General features: G+C 40.9%; 3 protein-coding genes across 3 annotated transcripts; 1 reads left to right on the top strand and 2 right to left on the bottom strand.

Annotated features, from left to right (window-relative positions):
* Positions 1-1,603: 1,603 nt before the first annotated feature.
* LOC145778195 (18S rRNA (guanine-N(7))-methyltransferase-like) lies at positions 1,604-4,031 on the top strand. The gene is made up of 2 exons (XM_082589640.1): positions 1,604-2,123; positions 2,382-4,031. Exons 1-2 carry the CDS (start codon positions 1,641-1,643, stop codon positions 2,730-2,732), a joined length of 834 nt encoding a protein of 277 aa, XP_082445766.1. The 5' UTR covers positions 1,604-1,640; the 3' UTR covers positions 2,733-4,031.
* A 3,592-nt stretch (positions 4,032-7,623) lies between these two features.
* Positions 7,624-8,721, bottom strand: LOC145779106 (uncharacterized). Its single transcript, XM_082590678.1, has one exon. The coding sequence runs from the start codon at positions 8,719-8,721 to the stop codon at positions 7,624-7,626; it is 1,098 nt and encodes a 365-aa protein (XP_082446804.1).
* Positions 8,722-14,484: 5,763 nt separating this feature from the next.
* On the bottom strand, positions 14,485-19,962 carry LOC145779108 (uncharacterized). The gene has a single exon (XM_082590679.1). It carries the CDS (start codon positions 19,960-19,962, stop codon positions 14,485-14,487), a length of 5,478 nt encoding a protein of 1,825 aa, XP_082446805.1.
* Positions 19,963-26,158: the final 6,196 nt, after the last annotated feature.

The raw sequence follows: 26,158 nt of genomic DNA on the forward strand, positions 1-26,158 counted from the left end.
CAAGCTTCGCTTCGCATATCTTTTTTCCTTTAATTTTCACTGATTTCCGCAATAAAGAAAACGCGTGTCTATCACCACTTTGTAGCGCACAAGAAGCGAAGAACTACCGTAAAAAATCACGCTGTCTAGAGCAGGCGACAAAGTGAACGCTTTTAGACATTTCAAAGGCAGCAACTTGTAACAAAATCGCAACCACTTGTAGAGCGCCAACTAAAAGCAGCTTTAATCATTTAACCAAAGAATCGGCATCGGAATCGGCAAATATTTAAGAATCGGCATCGGCAAAAATTCTGTAATTGGCACATCCCTACTTCCATGATCTTAGTCTGAAAATCAGATCTGCCTTGAGAGATGATTTTAAATTGGTCGATTGAGACATTGTCAGTGCACGTTTCACAAGAGGCGATGTGCTCTTTAATTGCACTTTTAGTTGTTAGGTTTGGGTTTAAGTGCTCCCCGGCCCTTGTCAACAAATGTCTGGTTTGCGTCACGCAAACAACTAAATTTATACACAACATTTGAAGAAAGAGCAAAGGGGGTAGGCGACTTCAGTTGAAAATATTGGTGCACTTTAAATGTTTTATTAAATGTTATATCTTAAAAAAATTAATAGTTTGTTGTTGTCAACATCGCAGCACAGCGGGGTCAAGGTAGACCAAAACTTTCTTGGAAAGAACTTGTAAAACGTGACCTTGTAGCCATGAACAATTGAACATGGACTCTGCCAACCCAATAAATTGCGAGGTGTGGAGGAGAAGACTTCGTTCTCGACAGACGGACAGGCCAAACCCTCGACATGAGGATTAATTCATGGCATGTATAATCAAAATTAGTTGATGGTGGTGATGATGAGTTTAAACATTTTTCGCTAAATTTCATGTTTAATTTATTTTTCTTTGTCGGAATGCAAAAGAAACGATCTTGTGGAATAAAATACAAAATTCTCTAAATAAACAGAAGGTGTCGTTGGATTTTCAAAAAATCGTCGAATAGGGAACTCGCCGAAACAGGCCATTCTGCAAAATACTCCAGGATGAGCTACGTGCCTCGATTGAAAACTTCCGACAAACAATTGAGAGAGTTATCCATGTGAAGGGGAGCCACATTGAAAATAAATAAATTTATTCCTAGTATTGTAAGCTCTCATTGTGATATCTTTTTGATAAAGTTTTATTTATTTTCTTTTAATAAATCGTTCATAAGTTGGTCCAAGGACTTTCTGCTCACTCTGTAGAGCACCTGGTGGACAATGAAAAATGTGCGTCATTAAACTTTTGACTTGAAATGTTTTCCATTCATGCAAAAGACTATTCTTTGTTTCACCTGGCAGCACTGCAAGCAATAATCAAAACTTTCAATCCAGTCTTGTGTCGCCAAAATGAAATCATCTATGCCTTGAAAGCTCCTTCGTTCATCTGAAGTCAGCAAAAATTTCCATACTGTTTTTCTTCTGTCCTTCTAACAATAAGTACTTCACCACATTTAGGTTTCAGATGAAAAACTGCAGCTACGAGCTATGAAAAACCTCGCTATTTTTAAATTCTATACCACAAATAAATTTTTATAATGACGTTTATGTAATGTTTATTTTGCAGCTGTGCAGTGAAGAAGTTATTAGCTTGATTGCATACTTAACTGTAATGTCATCAAAGCATCGTCCGGAGTGTCGTGGGCCTCCTTATTTATTCTATGACGATGAAGAAGCTAAGAAATATACAACCAACTCGCGAATAATTGAAATCCAAAGCGAGATGTCTGAACGAGCAATCGAGTTGCTCTCCCTTCCCGACGACACCTCATGTTTATTGTTGGACGTGGGTTGCGGGTCGGGATTGAGCGGGGACTGTCTCACTGAGCAAGGCCACGAATGGGTCGGTATCGACATTAGTCAATCGATGCTTAATGTCGCTCTCAGCCGGGAAGTAGAAGGTGACATTATCCTCAGTGACGTGGGAGAGGGCATGTTTTTTCGTCCCGGTATGTTTGATGGTGTCATCAGTATATCAGCATTGCAATGGCTTTGCAATGCTGACCGAAAGTCTCACAACCCAGCCAAGCGTCTCTACACCTTCTTTTCCACCCTCTACGCCTGCATGAAGCACGGAAGCAGAGCTGTGTTCCAAGTACGCTAAGTGTTCCAAGATTCCTAACTTACATATTATACAATACTTTGGGTCTGAAAACCACTTTCTAATTATTATATTTTGAAAGTTTAAAAAACTTACCATAGTTAACAATTTCTCATGCGACAAGCAATCTTGTCACTCTGTCAACAATGAAAGCTCTCATCGCTTTCGCGCCATAGAGCTCGCAGTTGTGCTACTGCTCATCATGAACCGTTACGCGTTCTCCATCATATTGTAAACACTTTGTATTTTCAGGTGTATCCTGAGACTCCGCAGCAGCTCGAGTTAATAACAACTAATGCCATTCGTGCCGGCTTTGGTGGAGGCGTGGTGGTTGACTACCCAAACAGCACTAAAGCGAAGAAGATATTTCTTTGTTTGTTCTGCGGTTTCGCTCCTAAGGAGCTTCCGCAAGGACTCGGCCCCGAAGCGGAAACGAGTCGAGTTCAGTACAGCCGACGTGCACGATCGGAAGGAAAACCAAGAAAACCTCTTAAAAAATCCTTTGAATGGATCGAGGCAAAGAAAGAGAGAAGGAAAAGACAGGGACGAACAGTTCGTCCAACCACAAAGTATACTGGCCGGAAGAGAAAATCTAAATTTTGAATTCTTAGCTGCGTTTATACGGTTGTCATTTTTTCTAACTTATTTGGTGCTAACGAGGTTCATCTAGATCCCTTACAAATGTTTCTAATCTACTCGGATTAAACTGGGAATTACTTACATGCTTCTTAGATTAAGTAAAAGGTGACTCTGCAACACCCTTAGCCAGTGATTTTTAACGTTCCATGACTTGTGGCCCCCTTTCATGGACTCTCAACGTTTGTGGCCCCTTTCCACGAACTCTCTAGGACCTATAGAACACCCCATGGGACCTATGGAACAGAGCATGACTGGATCTAAAAAAAAGTGCGCCGAGTAGCCTATTGGTGAAGTGCATAACTGCTCAATTAATGTTGTATACATAGTGGCACAAAATGTATTTACAAGAATGAAATAACAAACACATGGAAACAAGCACAAAATGCAGAAATGACATTTTATTTATTCATAGAGGAATTTGCAACCCAGGATTATTATATCGATTTTGAATTTTGTTAGCACAAAATAAAGTTTGCCATTTTGCCCCAAATCAATGGTCACATTAAACTGATCAAATGGAGTCCGATTGCATATTACCAGGTAGGTTTATTCACTGCACAAGAAAGATCTGAAGCAAATTTAAAGACACCACGTGGAGGCAGTGCTGTGTTAAACCCTTTGTGGGCCCCGGGGCCAGAATAATTTTGGGCCCTATATCGTCAAGCAGACCTATAGTATTGTGTATACTTTCACTGCACTGATATGGAAATGTGGTTCACTTCAATAGACTTTCTCACCAGTTCAGAAAACAACACAAGTGTAAGTAACCGCAAACACAGGTCTATCATTTCTTGGCTACACCTTTGCTCGGAATAAAAGCCAAAAGTGTTAACAATTTCTAATAAAAAAGATACTGGCAATGGAGTATAGTGACGACGCGGTAATACCACCGTACCGTGCAGAGTTTTGAATGTTTGAACTTTGCGTAGCGGTACCGCGAAATCTGAGGATAAAACCAAAACTGAAGAAATTATTAATTTTCATTCAGATCTGGTCTGGTAACATTATTGTTTTTCACCATTTTTATGGTTTATTTGGCAACACTATTTGTTCAGTCAACCAAGGTAAAAACATTGTGATTGTAAATTTTAATTTGTAAAGAAAAGCAGTGTCAAGAGTTTTGAGAATCAGGTGTTTAATTATTTTTATTTAACATTATTTCATTCCAAGGCAAAGCTTTCATTATTTTATGCAGGCATTCAAGTTAATTAAAGTTTTTAGGGTATGGTAGCCTTGGTTAGTGTCAAGAATAAACATTTAAACATGTCACTTGTGAAAGAATGATTTTTATTTGGATCAAAGCAATTTCAGTGGGCTACCATACAATATGTGATATGCCAGGCATATAAGGTATTTGAAGATAAGAGAAATTTCATGTGCATATATTCAGAAAAAGTAAATACAGAAAAACGTTTCTGCTAAAAGTATTCAGCAATTACGGTAGTGTAAATGTTAAAAATGAAATGATAAATCATAAAATAAATTGAATGTATAGGTAGCGTACCGTAGTAGTAGTCCAGTTTTAATCCGGTAATGTCCCCGTTACCGAGGGTGGCCGGATTCACCTCCAAGTGCCGCAATCGTCTTCACACCCTGCCTCCACATCGATCTGTCTAGCGCGTCCTCTCTTGCAGGGGTGCATTCCTAAAAATTTTTTGGGGGGGCTCTAACACTTAGCTGTGTTGTTATAGACAAAGTATGTATAAGTAATCGGTGTAGGTTAGCCAACAATGTTTACCTTTTTTAAAAGGAAACACTGTTCAGTATGTTTTTACTTCTGAACATCATGTCGAAAAACAACCCATGCTAAAACATAGCTCGAAGTACAGAAAAAGGTAGAAGCAACAAAACGTGAAAGCGTGGTTGAATCCGATATAAAATTATAAGTTTGAAATTTGGCTTGGTTGCTACACTGCAATCTCCTTTGCTTTTTTTTTACTGCGTAGGCCTACACTTGAAACTCGATTTGCATGAGCTAATTCTAATCTCTTAACTCAATTGTAAACTTATTTGTATGAGCCAATCCTAAGTACACTTGCAAAAACATTGACTGCAATAGGAAAGTAAGGAAATGCAATTCTTGAAATGAGCGCTTGTGGTTGCAGATTTGCTATATAAGAACCAATAAGCTGCCAATGTGACAGTTACACTAAAATCTCATTTAGTTATTAACGAACAGTTTAAAAAACTCCAATTACAGCAAAAGTATATTCCAAGTTGGTGCAAACGAGATTACACAAAACAAACAGCCTGTCTGCCAGGTCTTTGGTTTTATGGGCTAAGTTTAAAGCACCACGACAGTCCTTGATTTTAGCCAGCAAACAGTTTTTGCGGAGATCTGAGTTCATTCAATGTGGGCAGCTTAGAATGCTTAACTTGAACATCCACAGCCGACCGATGAGTCTGCAACCACTTCTGAGTTGCCGCAGTGCCATTCCATAAATGAGGAGGTGGTCCATTGATGCTGATGAACAACAATGCTGAAACAAGTGATATGGTCAGCCGTGATCGTAGCTGTGTGATGACCAAGTTCATTTGTGAAAATCCACGTTCGGCTTCAGCAGAACTTATAGCAATCATGTTTAGTACTACGTTCTTGAGCAACTTTATCGTATCTGGTATATGACAAGGATTGTCAACATACAATCGGAAATAGGAGTGATGACATGAAATCTCTCCTCTATTTTTCGTAATCTCTGCTCCCCTTCTTGCCATGGAACTTCGACTGCAGCAGGCCATAACTCTGGTACAATAATTCCCAAGCTCTTCACAGAATTTTCATTGTTGGTGTCCACCATCCTGCTTCCAATGTTCTCAACCAAAGCTTAAATAAACTGATTACGATCAAAAGAAGGGTAGGCTAGTCTCTACGTCGAGCTTTGAACTGGTCCAATGTTGTGCCTTTAAAGGAGTAGTTTTTTGTACTTCCGGGACTCAAGTTAACAACTTCATCAAACGAATACTTTCCTTCTTGAATAGCTTTTTTTATTTGAAGTAGAGAATTAACAGTCCATTTGACATGACGATTAGCTACTACAAAGTTGATATTCCCAGTCTGGAGAGTTTCTGACAAAAGTGATAATTGGCGATTGCTATCAACTTATGTTCGTGTGTTTTTTTGCAGTTCTGTTGTGAGAAAGCTGTTAAAGTGCTACTTGTTCAGTCGAGAAGTTGTTGTTCAGCCAAAAAAGCTGAAAAATGGAAGCTTGAACGAGCCCCCCCTACATCAAGCCTTTTCGTTTTTCGGGGGGCTGAGCCCCCCCTTGGCCCCCCCAGGAATGCAACCCTGCTCTCTTGTCAAGCCCATCTTGCTGCTTTCTTCCTCAACTTGCTTTTTCCATGTTTTCTTTGGTCTTCCTTGTTTTCTACGACCCTCCACTTGCAACTCCAGCGCTCTTCTCGAAACATCATCTTCATCCCTTCTCAAAACATGCCCATACCACCTCACTCCATTCGCTTTTGCCAACTTATCAACACTCTCATTCAACCCAAGCAAGCTCATAAGTTTTTCGGTATTCCTTTTGTCCATCAGCTTTACACCACACATTGCTCTCACCATCGCTCTCTCAGTTCTTCTTAAAATCGCCAATTCGTTTTCTTGTAAGCACCATGTCTCACTTCCGTGCAGCATTGCAGATCTCACACAACTAGTATAAATTCTTCCTCTCATTTTCAACGGAAATCTTCTACCACACAACAACTCTCGACACTCTCTGAATTTCACCCAACCAAACCTTCCTCTTGCAGTCACTGCCGCTTCACAACCACCACTGGCATTCAATCTATCTCCTAGATAGCAAAAGGCATTTACTGATTCAACTTCGTCATTCAGCTTTTCAACAGGACCAATCATTCCTTCCTCAATCTTCTTGCATCTTTCACATTCAAAACCATCTCCAGATCTGCATGTCACTCTCTTCATCTTTGCACATCTTCCATGCACCCATTTCTTGCATTTTGTACATGTAACAGAATTTGCCATCACTCTTCTTCCGCAGACGCCACATGGGGTCAATTTTGCTCATTGTAATTTCCCCTTCCGTTCCGCTTATTACGACCTTTGTCTTTTTGATGTTCACACGCATACCTTTACATTCAAACGACTCCTTCCACTTCTCAAATTTCCCTCTCAGATCTTCAATTGTGTCACTCAACAAAACCAAATCATCGGCGTACAGTATCTCCATTAATGAATCTTCTTTTACACATTCGGTAATCACATCAATCACAATGGCAAAGATTAGAGGAGAGAGGACAGAACCCTGGTGTACACCGACCTTCACTGAAAACTCGTCTGAGAGGGCAGATCCAACGCGAACTCTCGTCCTTGCACCGTCGTAAAGACCCATTACGGCTTGCACGAGAGCTTCTGGCATTACTTTTTTTCTCATTGCCCATTCCATCACTCTTCTTGGAACTCTATCAAACGCCTTTTCCATGTCCACGAAACACATGTACAAGTTCTTACCCTTGTCCTGATATTCCTCTTGCCACCTTCTCAAAATAAAAATAGCATCTGTCGTTTCCTTCCCAGGCATAAATCCACACTGCATCTCGTCCAGCTTCACCACAGATCTTATTCTATTCTCCAACACCCTTTCCACTACCTTCATTGCATGCTCCAGCAGTTTTATTCCCCTATATGACCTACAATCGATTACATCACCCTTTCCCATGAAGATGGGTATCACCACACTCATCTTCCATTCATTTGGCATTCCTTTTCCATCTAACACACGTTGACTGATTTCCTGCATTGCTTTCAATCCTGTCTCTCCACTTGCGCGTATCATTTCCACAGTGACTTCAGATAGTCCAGGAGCCTTCCCCGATTTCATTTTCTTCATTGCTTGCGTCACCTCCTCTCGAGTAACTCTAATGGACCTGCTACCACGTCGGCTTCCACATTTTGATCCCAATCGTTTTCCTCGTTCATTATCATCTCCATATGTTTTTTCCAAATTCTTCCACGATCTTTCTCACTGAAACCAAGTTTTCCATCCCTTCCTTTAATACATCGTCCACCATCTACATCTTTCCCATCCCGCTTCATAACCTTCATAAACTTATATACTTCGTTAGGACTGTTTTTTAATTTGGTCAATTCCTGCTCAGCTTCTTTCTTCATAGCTTTTGCAACTATTCTCTTTGCCCGATTTTTCAATTGCTTGTACTTGAGCTTAGTTTCTTCTGATCTATTTCTGCACCAAGCCTTGTATGCGACTTTTTTCTCCCCAATTACTTCCCTGACATCTTCATTCCACCACCACGTATCTCCTCGATCCATCCTGCCTTTTGTTTTCCCACAAACTTCATCGCAAGCTTGCAGAACTCCATTCTTGAAGGATCCCCATACATCATTCACATTGTTGTCGTTGTGAACAAGACTTTCAACTTTCTTTTTAAACCTTTCTCTTGTGTCAGCATCTTCTAACTTCCAAACTTTTCTTTTGATCACCCTTTTTTTATTTACAGTTTTCTTCAGACCTTTCTTGTCCAAATCGATAACCACCAACCTATGCTGAAGTTCGCATGGTATCGCTTTCACATCTTTGATCAGTTTTCTGTTTTTCCTGCATACCAACACAAAGTCAATTTCGGTTTCATTTCCACCTGCACTGAAAGTCACTTTTCTTCCTTCCTCTTTCTTAAACCAGGTATTTGCAACACACAGGTCCTTTTCATCACAGAACTCAAGTAGTCGCCTTCCATCGCGATTTCTTTCTCCCACGCCAAACCCTCCATGAACACCTTCAAACCCATCAATTTGTTGACCAACGTGGCCATTAAAGTCCCCAAGACCCAATACAATTTCCTGATCACTTCTTGTGCTCCATTCATAGGCCATTTCGTCATAAAACTTTTCTTTTTCTGCATCGGATCTTCCACTTTGTGGTGCATAAGCACAGATTACTCTCATCACTACATTCTCGACCACCATCGCTATCGCCATCACTCTGTCTACGAACCTCAACAACATTTTCATACAGCTCTTCCTTTACGGTACCAAAATCCCAGCTCCTCCGGTCCTAATATCATTGCCCGACCACCACAGCTTGTACGGTATCTCCTTCCCTTGACACCCAAAAACCTGGCCCCTTTGTTCCTCCATCGGACTTCCTGTAAACAGCAAACATCTACCTTCCTCATTCTCAGCTCTTCACTCACCTCAGTACCTCTACAACGCAAACTTCCAACATTTAGACTTCCCAGTCGTATCCCTAAATTTTTAACAGAAATGTCAGACAACCCGGAGATTCTTCGCACCCCCTGCCCATTTAAGGACTGCCGGGGACTGGGGGCCATTCTATTTTTGACACTTATCATTAGGATTTTTTGGTGCATGTTTTTCTACAGGGAGCATGCCCTTGCTTACCCCCAATCTCCATTTAAAGACCGGAGTGGTCTTGATGACCGGATGCCTCTGCACGACAACTAACGAGTTCGGCCAACCCGGGTTTGACTTAAGTTTTCCTTCTTGAAAGATGTTGCCAAATTGTAGCCGTTGTAGCATGTAGCTATCATTCGCCAACCTGCCTGGCACGGGCATCAATGTCAGAAGTGAGGTCCAGAACTACCAGCGGGACATGTTCCGGTGCCAACGGGCCTAGACCTGGAGTAAGGTGCTACCTCTCCTCCTGATATTGAGGATGCAGTTTAACGTCATACCCAGGACCAGCACATATATACCGTATATATATGAATTCACAAAGGGCCCAACTCCATTTTTTTTTTACTTTTTATGCTTTCCGATTTCTTTTAATCAAAAGAAATTGAATACCGGTATGTGGATTCAAAAAGGGCCCTCCAGTATTTTTTTCATTTCACTATTTGTGTTGTCCAATCTCTTTCAATGTCTTGTAAATTATACTAAAAAAACAGCCAAATTTTTCAAACATATCGATAAACACATAAAAAATACCCTAAAACAATGAAAACTATTAATACTACAAAAAGTGCTCAATGCCAAGCTAAAAGGCAAAGCAGAGCGAATTTAATCAAATATAGTTGGTCTGAAAGGTCTGAAAAAAACATGCAAACAATAAAGAATCGATAATTCTGAAAAGATATTAAATATTACAACTGTAATTTAACCTGCCAAAAAAATCTCCAAACCTGTACTTCCTGAGAAGATATTAAATATTGCAACTGTAATTTAATCTGTAAAAAAAACCTGAATTCCTGAAAAGATATTAAATATTATAACCGTAATCCAATCTGCAGAAAAAAAACCTCAGAATCACTAAGGACAACATCCATCCGCCACGACAAAGCTTCAATCAATTTGTCCCAATGGAAACCAAACAACATGATGGCAACATCTATGACATCACAAAGAAGCAAAATGCATATGTGATGATCAGCGCAATCTGTAGTAATCTGAACAAAATGAATAAAAATTGTTTTTAAACCTGTAAAAATTAAATGAGATTTATAACCTGTAAAAATCAAATGAAATTTAATTTTTTCAAAATTATAACCTGTGAAAATCCCAAGAAATTGTGATGATGTAACCTGTAGTAACCCGAACAAATGAAATAAAATCTGTTTATAAACCTGTAAAAATTAAATGAGATTTATAGCCTGCAAAAATCAAATGAAATTTTTTAAAAAAACCTGTGAAAATCAAAAGAAATTTATTTTATTTTGAAGTACTTGAGTTTAAATTTGTTTCTATGACGACATTTGCCGACCAGTTCCGAACGCTTGTTCAAAAGGTGGCCACTATCAGCCTTCAGAATGGCCAGCTTTTCAGCCAAACATAGGCCACAATTGTTACGACCACCTCCACTATAAGGCCGAGCACAGCTGTGGATGGACCAAGTTATTTTAGGGTCAACACCCTTATCCTTAAGGTCCTAAACCGCCTTAGATAGCTCGGTGCTGTTTCGTTTAGACCTTATCCATGAAGGTACATTTATGGTTGGAAAAACGTTTTTTAAAAGTAGTTTCACAACAACCAATGTAATTAAGAACCTTCGGGCTGTTATCAATAGTAGCTTTGTAAACAACGGCCTTCTGCAAGCATTGCCCATTCAAAGGACAATTTGGCCTCACCCTACAATTGCAACCAGGCTGCGATGGTACATTATCAGCCTGCAATATTGCTTTATTGTGGGAGGATATGACACTTGCAACATTCGGAGTACAACTGTAGCTCAGCTTAATAGTATTACGGTTGAATATTTTGTGCAATCTATGATGGGGTGGAAAGTGTATGGAAACAAGTTTAAAAAAATTCCTTACCAATATTGCTATCAACCTGCAAGCTGAAAGGAGGGTTAAACCATAAAATTTTCCGGCTCCTTTTCCTAGATGTTCGTAAGTTATTAGCAGGGTTGTAGCAAACTCTCTCCGCAAAACCACTTTTCAAAAGGGCATCATTATAAACAGATGCGGTCTAATCAAATTCATTTTGGCCAAATGATGTGGCGGACAATCGCTTTGAAATCATGGTCGGAATTTGTCTCTTAATATTGGGTGGGTGATTTGACTGGGCATGAATGTAAATTGGGTCATTATTGGGTTTTCTATAAGGCCAGAATTTACCAGATAGCAAATTCAAAGTGACGTCAAGAAAATCAGTTTCAATTAGTCCAGTATCCACAGTAATATTTAAGCCATGTTGTTTAAATAATTGAATGACATTTTTTCTCAAACGATCAATTTTAGGGCCAGATAAATTACGCAAAATAGCCAGACCATCATCACGATATAAGCCAAGCATGTCTCTGTCAACAATAGCAGAAAGTTCGTTCAAAAGAAACAAGCCGACCAACTCACAAATCTCAGCACCATCAAATGAGCCCAATTGTAACATCAAACAAACCATCTTTTTAGCCCAAGTTTCACCACCATCAAAAAGCAACGATTTCCTAGCATGGAAAATTGTTTGTATGATACAATCATCCAAATCCATAAATGGTTTGGCAAACTCAATTGCTTTACACAAAAGTTCCTCCGTAATGGATGGATAAAAATCAACAATGTCAAATTTCATAAAGGTGCATTGACGTTTAGATGGAATAGCCTTAAACCAGGATAACACAGAGTCTGTGTTTTTCCATTGATTCAGTTGTGATGCATCACGGATGGTTACGTTAATAGAATCCAAGTATTGTTTACTTATACGGTTTACTTAATTCAGAGAAAACTAACTAATGACATTAAGAACATTATTAACTCTCCGGATCTGTTGATATCAGCAGATAAAACTACTAACTTATACAAAGTTAAAACCCAGGATTATAAAAAATTGCTTAATGATAATATATCGGCAAAATACAAAAAGGTGAATCCTGCTATCAGTGACACGATCAATACTGAGGCTAAAAAGATTGCTAAGGCGTTAAAGGTTGATGATCGGGTTGAAAAAGTATCAAGCAACCCAGCGTTTATTACGCTAAGTTGAAAGAAAACATGATCTTATCCTTCTGCTATGCCACCCGACAGCACCATTTTACAGGAATATTCATACCCACATTTTTGTTGAAAATGCTCTCAGAATGCACCAAATTCAAAGTAATTTTTCAAAATTTTCTGGGGGAGGCCCCCCAGACCCCCGCCGCTGGGTGTCGTCTTAAGCGAAAATGCCGTCGGGCTTCTCCCGCCAGTCGTCAAAACCCCCCCTTTCAAAATTCTTGGCTACGCTACTCTCAATGGCTCCCCCCCCCCTTGAGAAAATCCTGGGTACGCCACTGGGCCTACACAACCCAGTAAACATTGATTGTTGGGGCAACATTGGCAAGAAGGTGGCCGCAACATTGGCAAGATGCAGCCGCCAACGTTGGCAAGATGTTTTTTGCACCATTTGGATGCATCTGGCCAGCGTTGGCGTCTGCATCTTGCCAACGCTGGCTTCTGCATCTTGCCAACCTTGGCTTCTGCATCTTGCCAACATTGGCTTCTGCATCTTGCCAACGTTGGCAAAATGTTTTATGCACCATTTTGCTTCATCTTGCCAACGTTGGCATCTGTATCTGGCCAACGTTGGCAAGATGGCTTGTGCATCATTTTGCTTCATCTGGCGCCTAAATTCTGGTTGACTTTTATGCACCATGACGCTGCTTCATCTGACCTATTGACTATTGTGATGCCCGCGCTTTGACCAAGGTTGGCCATGCGAAGCAAGCTGGTGCATAAAAATCTGAACAGCATTGGCATTTACATTTGCCAAACGTCTCTGTACCTAAACTTCGCTCATCACCAAAAGTTTATTGTTGAACCTAGCTAATCCTTGGGCGAAAGAACAGCAGCAACACGGATTTATAAGCAACACTACTCCCTTTGTGACAAAGCAAAGTAACAGACGAGCTTCTTAAATTTTCACATTTATTAGAAACAAGCCACATCAAATCGTATTGACAGATTACGGTCAATTCGTAATGACAGATCACGGTTATTCATTGCACATCAGCAGCTTTTTCTTGCGTATCTTTATCATTCTGAATTCCTGCAAATGAATAAAAATATTTAATTCAAGAGGGCTGTTTGGCAACAGTGTAGAATTTTGATCAGTTGTCGTCCAGGATAAGATAAGGATAAGATACGAAGTTAATTGACAATCTGCAATATCAATGTAATATCTCTCTCTCCAACGTGCGTGACAAAAAACTTATCATTTGATTCTGCGCCACGCAGAGCGATAATCAAGTTCCAATACATTCTAATTGCGTGTACAGATAGTTATTCAACAACTAAAGCAACACATTCGCAGTTGTCTTTCAAACATACAACAAGCTCACCAAAAGTTAGTTTTTGCCGTTTTCGGCCACCTTGTCTGTCCTTCCAATTTCGAAATCACTCTGAAACTCTTCATCAATTTGCTGCACGGCAGCAGCTTTGTCGTGCGCCATCACCATGTCTAATCATGAAAGTAAAAAAAGAAGTGTTAAATCAGTATATAAATGCCGACATAGCCTACTAACCACCATGTTCGTTGTTCACATCAATGCGAGTACACCACTAAAACATTTTTGTATCAGCTTCGCGCACAGCGCCGTGGAGCGTGACGCTCGCGTTCTGATAAGATTTTCCTTGTTTGTGAGTAAACGCGACCTGGCAACACTGGACACACTCAGTAGATTTTTGCAGGACGGTTTACTGTGGAATAATAATACAACGAACATAAATACATAAAACAACGAATTAAGCGGTTACCACCAAACATGCCAGTGCACTTACCAAACTTTTATGCGCTCCACACGTACTGATCACATTGAATCACATCACAATTCACAGCCTAATTGTCTTTCAAAGAATAGAATACAAAATAATTAGGCTAACTGTACAGTGCACTGAAACCGAACACACACGGGTTTCACTAACAAAACTACTGTAAAATAAGTTCACTATAAACTTAAGAATTCCCTTACTACCTCAAATCGGCTGCTGATATTTACAGATAAAAAACTGCACATAAAAAAATATTAGCTAACTTACTTACAAAACAATTCTGTCATGGTAAACTTCGGAAGGTTTCGCAGCAGCAAACGACAACTAAAATGTGGTAACCGCAACAATAATAAAAAATAAAGGGCGTAAAATCTCATACACTCCCCCACCAAAATGGGGACTGCAGAATCAGTACACATTTTTACAAACACGATACACAAGATTTTACGATCACATACCGCATCACAATGACTAAACGACAAAGAAGGCGGATCGTGTAGCAAGAGCATTGCAATACAATAGAAAAACGATGACATCAACTCTACTCTTTAGCAGGAATTAGTACGGACAGTTTCACAATAGGTCGTTCACGTACATCCTTTTGTGTAAGTACAGAACAGCTACGAGCGACGCCATGTTTATCATGATTAACACTAATTACTCTACCCAGAGGCCAATCACACCTAGCGGAATCCTCACTAGCAATTAAAACAATGTCGCCCACTGTGACATTTCGTCTCAGTTCGTGCCATTTTTGGCGGGTCATAATTGTGTTTGGGTATTCCTGTAGCCACCTATCCCAAAACTGATCAGCAAGGTACTGAACGACACGGAACCTTTCTCTAGCATAACAATCCTTTTCATTCGATAGAGTAGGGGGAAGAGCAACAACAGTGTTCAATTTTAGCAAATGATTGGGAGTCAAAGGTAACTCTTCTCCTGCCTCCAACGGCACATCAGTCAATGGAGGAGAATTCACTATGCATTCTATCTCAGTAAGTACGGTACACAAGGTATCGTCGGTGATTACTCGATCCTTTAGTACAGTCGTTAATATCCTACGCACTGTCCTAATCATTCTCTCCCAGCAACCTCCAAAATGGCTGGCTGTGGGTGGGTTGAAACTCCATTCTACGGCGTTTTGGCGAAGATAATCATGTATCTGAACCACGTTCCATTCGGCTATTGCTTCTCGCAACAAACGTTCGCCACCGACAAAATTGGTACCATTGTCTGTGTAGATTTGGGACACTGGTCCACGTCTTGAAATAAAACGTCTCAAAGCATTGATAAAGGAGCTGGTTGTCATATCAGGAACAAGCTCGAGGTGAACAGCTCTACTTGTCATACAGGTAAATATACAGCCATAGCGCTTGTGTTCGGTGCGCTTCACTTTGACGCGCAGTGGGCCAAAGAAATCAATGCCACAATGACTAAATGGAGGTTCATGTACTCGCAGTCGGGCAGAGGGAAGATCAGCCATAACTTGTTGACCTAATCTGGCTTCTCTCTTCAAACAAGAGACACATTCACCAATAAAACGGCGAATTATAACTCGAGAGTTCACGCACCAATAACGTTGACGCATAGCATTTAGAGTAGAGGTGACGCCCAAGTGTCCAACATTGCGATGATAATGGTCAATTAATAATCTGGTAAAGTGCGAGTCCTGTGGCACAATCATTGGATGCTTTGCATTGTAACACATGTTGGCGTTGTCAAGTCGTCCACCAACTCTCAGAACTCCTTCAACCAAAATGGGGTCAAGCTTGTGCAAAGCATCTGATTTCTTTAATTGAGCATTTACATTCAAGTTATTTGAGTGTTTGAACCACAAAGGGAATTGATTACGTTGCACATATTTGAAGAGTGCAATTTCACTGTTATATAATTCGGTTGCCGAAACTGGTCCATTCACAGCGAAGTTCACTCCATTGCATTTCGATCTCAAATAGTTTTTGAAACGTAACAACCATGCTGTCGACACATTCAGTTTATGTAAAGATGAAAACTGAAGAAGTAATCGATCGGTTGGTTTGCAGTCAACCTCAGATAGACTAGAAAAAACCTTAGCTTCATTGACAGCATCAAAGAGTTTATAAGTACAGGAATTTGGCTTCAGATTATCCAATGGCTTAGGCCAACTCTCTGGGTTTAATTTTAAAAAGTCAGGGCCTTCCAACCACATACCGGACTTTAACATGGCTTCAGCAGTGAGTCCACGAGAAGCTTGATCAGCTGGATTCAACTCTGTGGGGACATATCGCCAGTCGTATACACATGTATGTGCTTGAATTTTTGACAAACGGTTTCGGGTGTAAACAGGAAAACTTTTACAATCTGCCAACAAGCTACGCAACACTGCGGCAGAATCAGACCAAAATATACAGGTGCAGTCATTTAACTGTAACTGGCGTTTAACGTTTTGCGCCATTCTTACGGCATCCAATGCAGCTTCAAGTTCAAGCTGTGGAATCGTGCGTTTCTCGGAGTCGGCTAAAAAGGATTTTGCAGTCACAATGTTACACTGAGCCCTTCCGTCCGAATATATTGCACGCAAATAGCAAACACAACCTCTGGCATTATTAGAAGCATCAGCGAATATGTGCAGTTGCTTCCCAACAATAGGCGTGTTGTCAGACCTCATCTCATAAAAACGTGGTATGCGTACATCACTCAACTGTGCTAGACTTTGAACCCAAGTTTCCCATTTCTTGCTAATAGAAATGGGCACTCTTTCATCCCAGTCCAAAGCCAGCCTACGTGTCTCACGAAACAACAATCGTGCGGCTAGAACTACTGGAACGACCAAACCTAAGGGGTCAAACAGGGAATTCATAATAAACAACATTGAACGTCGTGTCAGAATTCTATCAGGAGGGTTTACGGAAAAGCGAAAGTCATCATCAACTACATTCCAAACTATCCCTAAAACTCTCTCTTGCTTGCCGGCCAAGTTCAATTCTTGCATAGGTTTCGGCGCATCTGGTTCTTGAAAGGAGTTAGTCACTTCATTACAAGTGGACACCCATTTTGTGAGATTGAAGCCGCCCAGAGATAAGAGCTGTTTTGTATCACTGGCCAATTTTATAGCAGCATCTTTGCTGTTAGCGCCGGAAAGAAAATCGTCCACATAAAAAGAATTCAACACGTTCTGTGCAACATTAGGGTCAAAAAATTTACCATACTCTCGAGCACATGTGCGCAAGCTAAAGGCGGCACAACTAGGCGATGAACGAGCACCAAACAAGTGCACTCGCATTCGATAAGGGACAGGATTTTGCTTGATGTCGCCATGAGGCCACCATAAGAATCTGAGAGCATCACGGTCTCGCACTGTCACTTTCACTTGGTGAAACATCGCTTGTATATCAGCAACAATTGCAACACGGTGGCTGCGAAACCTCATCAGCACACCTACCAAAGAATTGACAAGATCGGGACCTTTCATCAAATAATCATTTAAAGATTGATCATGTGATTTTGCAGCACAGTCAAACACAATGCGCGTCTTATCCGGCTTTTTTGGATTTATGACTGGGTGGTGTGGCAGATACCATGTTTTATTTTGGGTGTTAATTTCATTTTCAGGCACAATTTCAGCATGAGCTTTCTCAACGTAATCTTCCATCTGTTTCACATAACGTTTGCAAAGCTCATCATCTCGCAATAGCCGTTTTTTTAATGTGGATAGACGTTTTTCAGCCATGCTTTTACTTTCAGGCATTTCAACGGCATCATTTTTCCAGGGAAGAGGTAGCTCATAATGCCCATCAGAATGGACAATATGGCGTTTCATCATTTCATGAGCAATTACATCTTCTTTTGAGTATTTCAACCCAAACTCTGCTGCTTCTTTGTTGTTACCAATCCATGCGAGCAAATCTTCAACATGGGGTATGTCATGCTCCAACGGTGAAGGATACATAGTACCTTCATCATCAATAATTACATCAGACAGCAATTGAGAATCCTTATAGTCATATGCCGATGAAAAGAATCCAGAACTGGAAATTTCTTGCTGCTCAACCAAGGCAGGACCTTTCAATAGCCAGCCTAATGGCGTCTTCACTGCGTCTGGGTACTTTGTTGAGTCAGGGGAGAATCTACTTTCAAGACACCGATGCAGCATCACATTGTCATTGCCTAACAGCAACGTCACATCTCCAGTCACTAAATTAGGAAAAGAAACATCATGCAAATAATCTAACTCACTCAACAAAGTGGCATCAGGCAGATTGTTGGGTTTGGCTGGAATCTCATCCAACACAGCAAGGCCATTAAGTTCATATTCTCCTTCTTCTACCAAAGGAAGCACAGTTAAATTAACAGATGAAGTATTAATAACTTCAGGGTGGCTAGTGGTGAGAGTTCTTAAAGTAAACTGAGTTTCCACATTATCAGCACAACTCACATTCAACTCATCAAGCAAACTTTGTTCACAAAATGATTTGTTGGAGCCGGAGTCCAATAAAGCATAGGTTCGTGTCTCTTTTTCACCACTACGTACCCTTACAGGTACGATATCCAAATAAGGTAAGGAATTCATAGGAACAAGTGAACATTGCATACAATTTCTTGCTTCGGGATTATTCGCTACCATCGAAGCACTTCTTGGGCCAGTGGGAGGCAAGTGTAACAAGCGATGGTGACTCATGCCATGGCATTTATCTAAGTTACATCTCACAGTAAGTTTGCATTGGTTTGCTCTGTGGCCTCGGTATAAACAATTAAAACATAACCCAAGTTTCGATGCAAACATTATTCGCTCCCTAGGAGTTTTTTGTTTAAATAGGGCACATTTATCTAATTTGTGCTCTGCATTACAACAAACACAACGCTTTTGATCAAATTTTGAATGTGGGATGGGTTTGGATGATTCATCAGCTAGAGCTGTCAATACCCGGTGACTACGGCCATTGTCGTTTGTATTACTCCTTACAATTTTTGGAAATAGCATTTTACTATACACTGAGTTAGCCTTCAGTGATTGATGAATAACAAATTCTGCAAAGTCTGAAAATTCAGCCACTCTCCCGTAATCCTCTTGCACATTCATAGCTTTATCTACCCAATCTTTTCTTAGATCCACAGAAAGTTTATTAACAAGAGAACTAATAAAGTCCACAGAATTCATGGGCGAAGGTGTTCCAGCATCCTCTATTGCCGCCAAGCATCTTTTCATTAAAACTGCAAAACTTTCTAATGTTTCTGCATCATTTTGCAAAATTCTAGAAAAATCTAAAAGACGACGCTCACAACACCGTGAGACAACGTGTGGTTGGCCGTACCTACTATACAACTCACGCCACACCATACTGTACGCTCGAGACTTGTTTCGTTCACTGGCAAGATGCTTCACCTTTTCATATACAGATTTACTGCAATGTTGGAACAGATAAACCAATCGAAGATCATCATCATAAACTTTATTTGCCACATGAACCTCAAATCGATTTACAAAGGCCCAATAGTCCATGGGGTCACCTTCGAATTTCTCCACAGAGGGTTTGGGGAGAAATCGATCTCCAACTTCAATATGACGACACTGAGGTACAATAGGATCCATGTGATGAGACTGGGGAACAACTGGATTGATATGGGGAGACTGAGATACGACAGGATCTATGTGAGGAGACTTGTTATCCTCTGATTGATAGCAGTCTAGGGTGATATAACTACTCCTTTGCGACATGCTATCCCACAATTCAGCCTCGGCTTCTGCCATTTCAATTTTTCTTTTTATCTGATTTCGTTTCTCAGCTTCTTCCTCATCGAGGTGCTTCAAAGCGAGTTTGGCCAATTCAACTTTTATGCGGCCTTCTCTACGTTTAATACTAATTGAACTATGACTAGAATGATGGCTTTTGGTTGAGTGAGCCTGAGAAACACCTTCAACCAAGCTTTTGGATTTTGAATCCCTCCCTGTGGAATGCACCGCCACCTCCGAACCAGGCCCATCTGTCCTACCCAACACTTCCCCCGAACCACGCTCTTTTGCAGTCACTTGATCAGCCATGGCCCCCAAACAGATAAATTACACCAAGAACAAAAATACACAATAAGCTACAAAAAGCACAAGAATATCAATATAAAGGCACAAGAATAAATTATTGTTCAATCCGCAAGAGAAAGATACCTCTTCGTTTTTGATGAAAAGTTTGTAGACTGAACGAAGGACACTTCTTCGTATCGACCAAGGTTGTAAACTGAGCGAAAGACACCTCTTCGTCTCGATGAAAAGTTTGTAAACTGTATCAGCTTCGCGCACAGCGCCGTGGAGCGTGACGCTCGCTTTCTGATAAGATTTTCCTTTTTTGTGAGTAAACGCGACCTGGCAACACTGGACACACTCAGTAGATTTTTGCAGGACGGTTTACTGTGGAATAATAATACAACGAACATAAATACATAAAACAACGAATTAAGCGGTTACCACCAAACATGCCAGTGCACTTACCAAACTTTTATGCGCTCCACACGTACTGATCACATTGAATCACATCACAATTCACAGCCTAATTGTCTTTCAAAGAATAGAATACAAAATAATTAGGCTAACTGTACAGTGCACTGAAACCGAACACACACGGGTTTCACTAACAAAACTACTGTAAAATAAGTTCACTATAAACTTAAGAATTCCCTTACTACCTCAAATCGGCTGCTGATATTTACAGATAAAAAACTGCACATAAAAAAATATTAGCTAACTTGCTTACAAAACAATTCTGTCATGGTAAACTTCGGAAGGTTTCGCAGCAGCAAACGACAACTAAAATGTGGTAACCGCAACTACGGAACAATAATAAAAAATAAAGGGCGTAAAATCTCATACAATTTTCATACATTACTCAATACTCTTCACAATTACATCATACATTAATCAAAAGAGCAAAATGGCATAGTTATGACATAATCATTTAGTCGTAGTAGAAACATTTATCCGTACTCACCAAGAACAACCTTTTTCAGATTCTTTTTTAAACAATCAAACGAGTGCTTAGGCTTCACGATGTTTTTTTTTCTTTCTTGGTTCTCGACATGACTTGAACTGTGTTGTGTTCGATAATAATAGTTGAAATAAGTCCACTGATACAATCGCTTGCATTTTTGCCAACAACTTGACTTAAATTTGCCACCTGCAAAATGTAAATCGAATGTAATGACAGGGGTTTCATCCATCATATTAAAAAGCTTCAGCACTTGTTACAGAAATTTTCGACTGTTACAAATGACAGCCAACGTTTAAAGTTTTATTTGGGATTCCAGTCGTGTGTTGCGTATGTAGGTCGCAGTGTAGGCTACGTTGTCGCAATGGGCGCAAAATAAAACATGTTATTATTATTATTATTCAGTTGACGGCAATGAAAGCTACATTTGCAAATACTCTACAACCATCACAGACCTATCCACACGACATAAAAATACAAACACATTCAAGCAGTCAGGCAAACACTGCCGAAGCAGCAGAATCAAAGATTGAGCAAAACCCTACACATGTTGTGGGACATCACAAGCTCTGCTACTTTGCTGATATCTTCTTAGCACTCATCTAGGAGCACTGGCACTAAATTTGTCACGAGAATATTTCATATGAAAGTTTTCCATTGGTCATTGAGTTTTATAACTTTCTCTAAATTGAGTTTTATAACTTTCTTTAAATTGTGTAAACGTAGCCTAGTGACAAAAACGACTTTACACAATTATTTCAGGTTCAATGAATAAAAGACATTCACTTACCAGGTTTTCATAAACATTGTCGTAAGTCATTCCTATAGTTTCATTTTGATCATTTCTAAAACTTCTTTTGGCTCATTTCTTATTGATCATTTCTAAAACTCATATCTCAATTGAATTCGATTTTTTATATTTTCGATGCAAGAAGCGAAAATTCCTCTTAGCGCTGTTCACATAAGCATTGTGCTTTCGGCTCCCCACGTAATTGTGTATTGCGCACAACCGCCATGCTTGAACAGTCGAAGTGAATCGAGTGACGTCATAATCCCTTTAGCAAAGGATTAAGTCATGGCCTTTGTCTTCCTTCATCAAAACAAACCAAGTTCTTCTGCTAAATTGCATCTCCTCACGTTGATATAACACATCGCCGCATTCTAAAGCTTTGTTGCCTATTTCACTTCAACGCGTCATATTGACCAGTCAAAGTTTAAGTAGTGACGTCATAATGGAGTTTTCACAACAATTATTGTGCCTGCAGTGTTGTTCTATGCACCGCGGGAGGAGAAAAAACGATTCGCCGGATCGTTGAAAGTAAAAGTAGCGATCGTTTTGTGAAATCTCGCTTCAAGAAACTGAGGAGAGATTTCGACGCAACATGACTGCTCCTGAAGCTGGGAATTGCCCACCAGTAGCGGTGTCAGGGGAGTTCAGGGAGTACTTTTGAACTCGGGCCCTGGATAATGTTAGGAGCCCGTAACTTCTTCAAGGTGTCCGGAAAAACAAACAAACTACCGCGTATATTTAGATGTAGTGCGTTATTCTTAAAACTGTTTAGAGACCCAAAGATCTCATTGGTACCAGGCCCAAATTATCTTCTCACTGGCCTGGTCTGTAGCAAATGATGGTGTACATTTGCATAAATTGAAAGAAAACTTTAGAATAGTTGTTCAATTGGCACAACGTTGGCAACATTTCTAACCGATGATGAAAATTGAATGAGGCTGTTCACCAGGCATTAAATTAAATAATAGGAGATGTTCTACTGGTGCAAATTGAGCTAAACTATCACAAGATGTATACAGTGACAATTTGCTTTTATTCCGACGTTTCGTCAATCAGACACGACTGACTTGTTTTGCCATGCTAGACAGGTAGTCACTACCTGGTCTAGCCCCTGAAGAAGTCAGTCGTGTCTGATTGACGAAACGTCGGAATAAAAGCAAATTGTCACTGTATACATCTTGTGATAGTTTAGCTCAATTTGCACCAGTAAAACATCTCCTATTATTTAATTTCTAACCGATGTTTGCTCACACAAACATATTTTTTAACAAAACCGCATAAAAAAGGTGTGTAGGCTATTGATATTTTTAAAAATGGAAATAAGTAATAAAAGCATTGGCTACTCTTCTGACCAACGCTGGTCTTAAATATTCATAGTATACTTGTACGGTATCAGAAAATAATAACAGCATTGATAGCCTATTATTAAAATTTAAAATTGTAGCAAAATGATGGCATAGCCTACATTTGCTTAATTTAAAAAAAAAACACCGAAATTGTTATGAATTGGCACAACGTTGGCAATGCTTCTGACCGATGTTAATCAATCACAAAAGCGTCCCACTCCAACAGACTGCCTTCCCATCCTTGCAGGCATCCAACCTGCTGAGCTTCGCCGTAAAGGAGCCATGATTTCCCTTGCTCGTCGCGCGCTGGACCCGGCCACCTCCTCCACAGTACACTCCAGCGCCTACCTGGAGGACAGCAGCGACTGAAATCAAGACGCCCATTTGTGCCCGCCGCACGACAGCTTCTGAACAACGTTGAAGATCTTGGAATAAGTGCGGCACACTGGACGAACTACACATGGAACATGGAGTGGCAAAACAACACCTCCAGACTCCGTGATTTCCTACCCGACGTCGATCCCCACCCTCCGGGAATGTCCCTCACAAGACTTGCGTGGGTCTGGCTTAACCGCCTACGAACCGGCGTCGGTCGCTTTCGTTCAGACATGTGCAGATGGGGCCTGGCTCCCTCACCGGGATGCGAGTGTGGCGCCACAGACCAGACAGTAGATCATGTCGTCCATGACTGCCCAATCCATCAACCACCACATGGAACGCTTGGACTGAAGGCCCTGGATGACGAGACTGTCGAGTGGCTGATGACATCATGCCCAAACATATAGTCCGGAAGAACAGCTCATACGACGAAGAACACCAAACGCCAGGAGCGATGGATTGAGACAGTCGAAGCCATAGACTTTACCCACTCCAGTCGTAAAGCATGGAACACGGTCAATCGCCTGACTGGAAGAAGTTCTAGAACTTGTTCGAAATTCCCTGTAACACCTAATGCCATTGCATCGCAGGTTGTGGAAAATGGACAACACCAACAAAATACAAACCGCAAACTTCAACGTAGAATCTCAAGCCTCACATCAGAAATGTGGAAGGATGACACGCATAACAACGAACTAACCGAAGACTTTTCGACCGAAGAAATGACTGAAGCCATAAAGTTACTGAAAGCAGGGAAGGCTCCAAGTCCAGACCTGATTCACCCCGAATTCATACAAAACTTAAGAAAGGAAACAATTAATTGGCTACGAAATTTTTATTCTCATTGCATGCGAACCTTAAAGATCCCTAAACTCTGGCGGAAAGCATTGATTGTTGCAGTCCCAAAACCAAACAAACCGGTAACTGACCCAAAATCTCCCTATTGCGCGTGCCATTCAAACTACTGGAGCGCGTCTTACACCGACGAATGGAACCCGTTATTGACCCCAAACTCCCACAAGAACAGGCGGGTTTAGGAGAGGAAGATCAACAGTCGACCAAGTAACCAGTAACCTTGCTTACACAAAACATCGAAGATGGGTTTGAGGCCAACCTGATGTCGAGAGCGGTCTTCCTCGACCTTACTGCGGCATATGATACGGTTTGGCACAGGGGTCTCACTTACAAACTGCTGCAGATAATCCCAGATAGACACATGGTTAAGTTTATTGTCGAACTCATCTCCAACCGCAGCTTCATCCTCAAAACCAGCGACGGAAAGAAAAGGCGACAGAGGCGTTTAAGAAATAGAGTTCCGCAGGGATCTGTTCTCTCCCCAATGTTGTTCAACATCTACATTTATGACCTTCCAAATACTTGCTCTAATAAATACGCATACGCAGATGACCTGGCTATTCTTTATTTTCACCGCAAATGGGAAGCAGTGCAGAACACCTTGACTAAGGATATGGACATTCTATCTTCTTATCTGCACCAATGGCGCCTCAAGTTGAGTGAAGCGAAAACCATGACTTCTGCCTTCCACCTATATAATAGACACTCAAACAGGGAAATTAACATCCAAAATAACGGCCGGACACTTCCTTTTGAAGCCACATACCTTGGGGTTCGACTTGATCGATCTCTTACATACCGCAAACACCTAGAACACTTACGCGGAAAAGTGACAGCTCGCTCTGCTCTCTTGAAACGTCTTGCTGGTACAAGGTGGGGTGCTAGCCCCTCAGTGCTGAGAACAAGTGGTTTAGCCTTAGTCTACGCCCCTGCTGAATACTGTGCTGCTACTTGGTGCAGAAGCGCCCATACTGACCTTGTCGATGTGCCAATCAACAACTGCCTGCGAACTGTCACAGGTTGCCTCCGTCCAACTCCAACTGACTGCTTGCCTGTCCTTGCAAACATTGAGCCAGCTGCACTACGGCGCCAACGTGCTGTTCTTTCCCTGAGCCGTAAAGCCCTAAACCCTGGCCATCTGCTACACGCAACCACGCTGAGATGTCCACCAAAGCAGCGGCTAAAATCAAGAAAGCCATTTGTATGCGCTGCACAAGACCTTCTGGCAGCCTCTGGTGGAAGCCCTAGCAAACAGTGGTGCCATGCGGCGTGGAGTGAACAATGGTGAAGCAGCACATCCCCACTTCGCCAAGTATTTAGTTCCCCGCCCGAGAACCAGCTGGGCCATGGCCTCTCTAGACTTGCCTCATCAAGGCGTAACCGTTTGCTCACTGGTGTTGGACGCTATGGTGCAGACATGCTGCGCTGGGGCTTGGCAGAGAGTGCTGCTTGTGAGTGTGGTGAAATGCAGACGGCGGCCAACATTATCAAGGATTGCCGGCTATACAGACCACCTCATGGTATGGAAGACCTAGTTTCTATAGATGACGACACCAGGCAGTGGCTAACCAACGGATGCCCTGACATATAGCGACAACACGAGAGAAGAAGAAGTGTAACAAAAAAAGAAAAATTCTTTGTCCTTGGGAAATAATTGCTATTTTCTGTTTGCTTTTGCCAAAAAAACACAAAAAATCTTTATTGTACCACAATAACTTCAGGTTTGTGTTCCTCAGATTAGTTTGAATTTTTTCTCATTTCTCATGAAAATAGGCATATACATAACGTTGAAAATTTAGTGTCAGCTGCTTCCAGCAATATGAATGATAATTCGTACAATTTCTTCATTTTTCACTTCAAGTATATTTTAGGTTTTGTAGGAACGTATCCAGT

Source organism: Aplidium turbinatum, chromosome 10 (assembly GCF_918807975.1).
Source record: "Aplidium turbinatum chromosome 10, kaAplTurb1.1, whole genome shotgun sequence".
In the NCBI taxonomy this organism is placed as follows: Eukaryota; Metazoa; Chordata; class Ascidiacea; order Aplousobranchia; family Polyclinidae; genus Aplidium; species Aplidium turbinatum.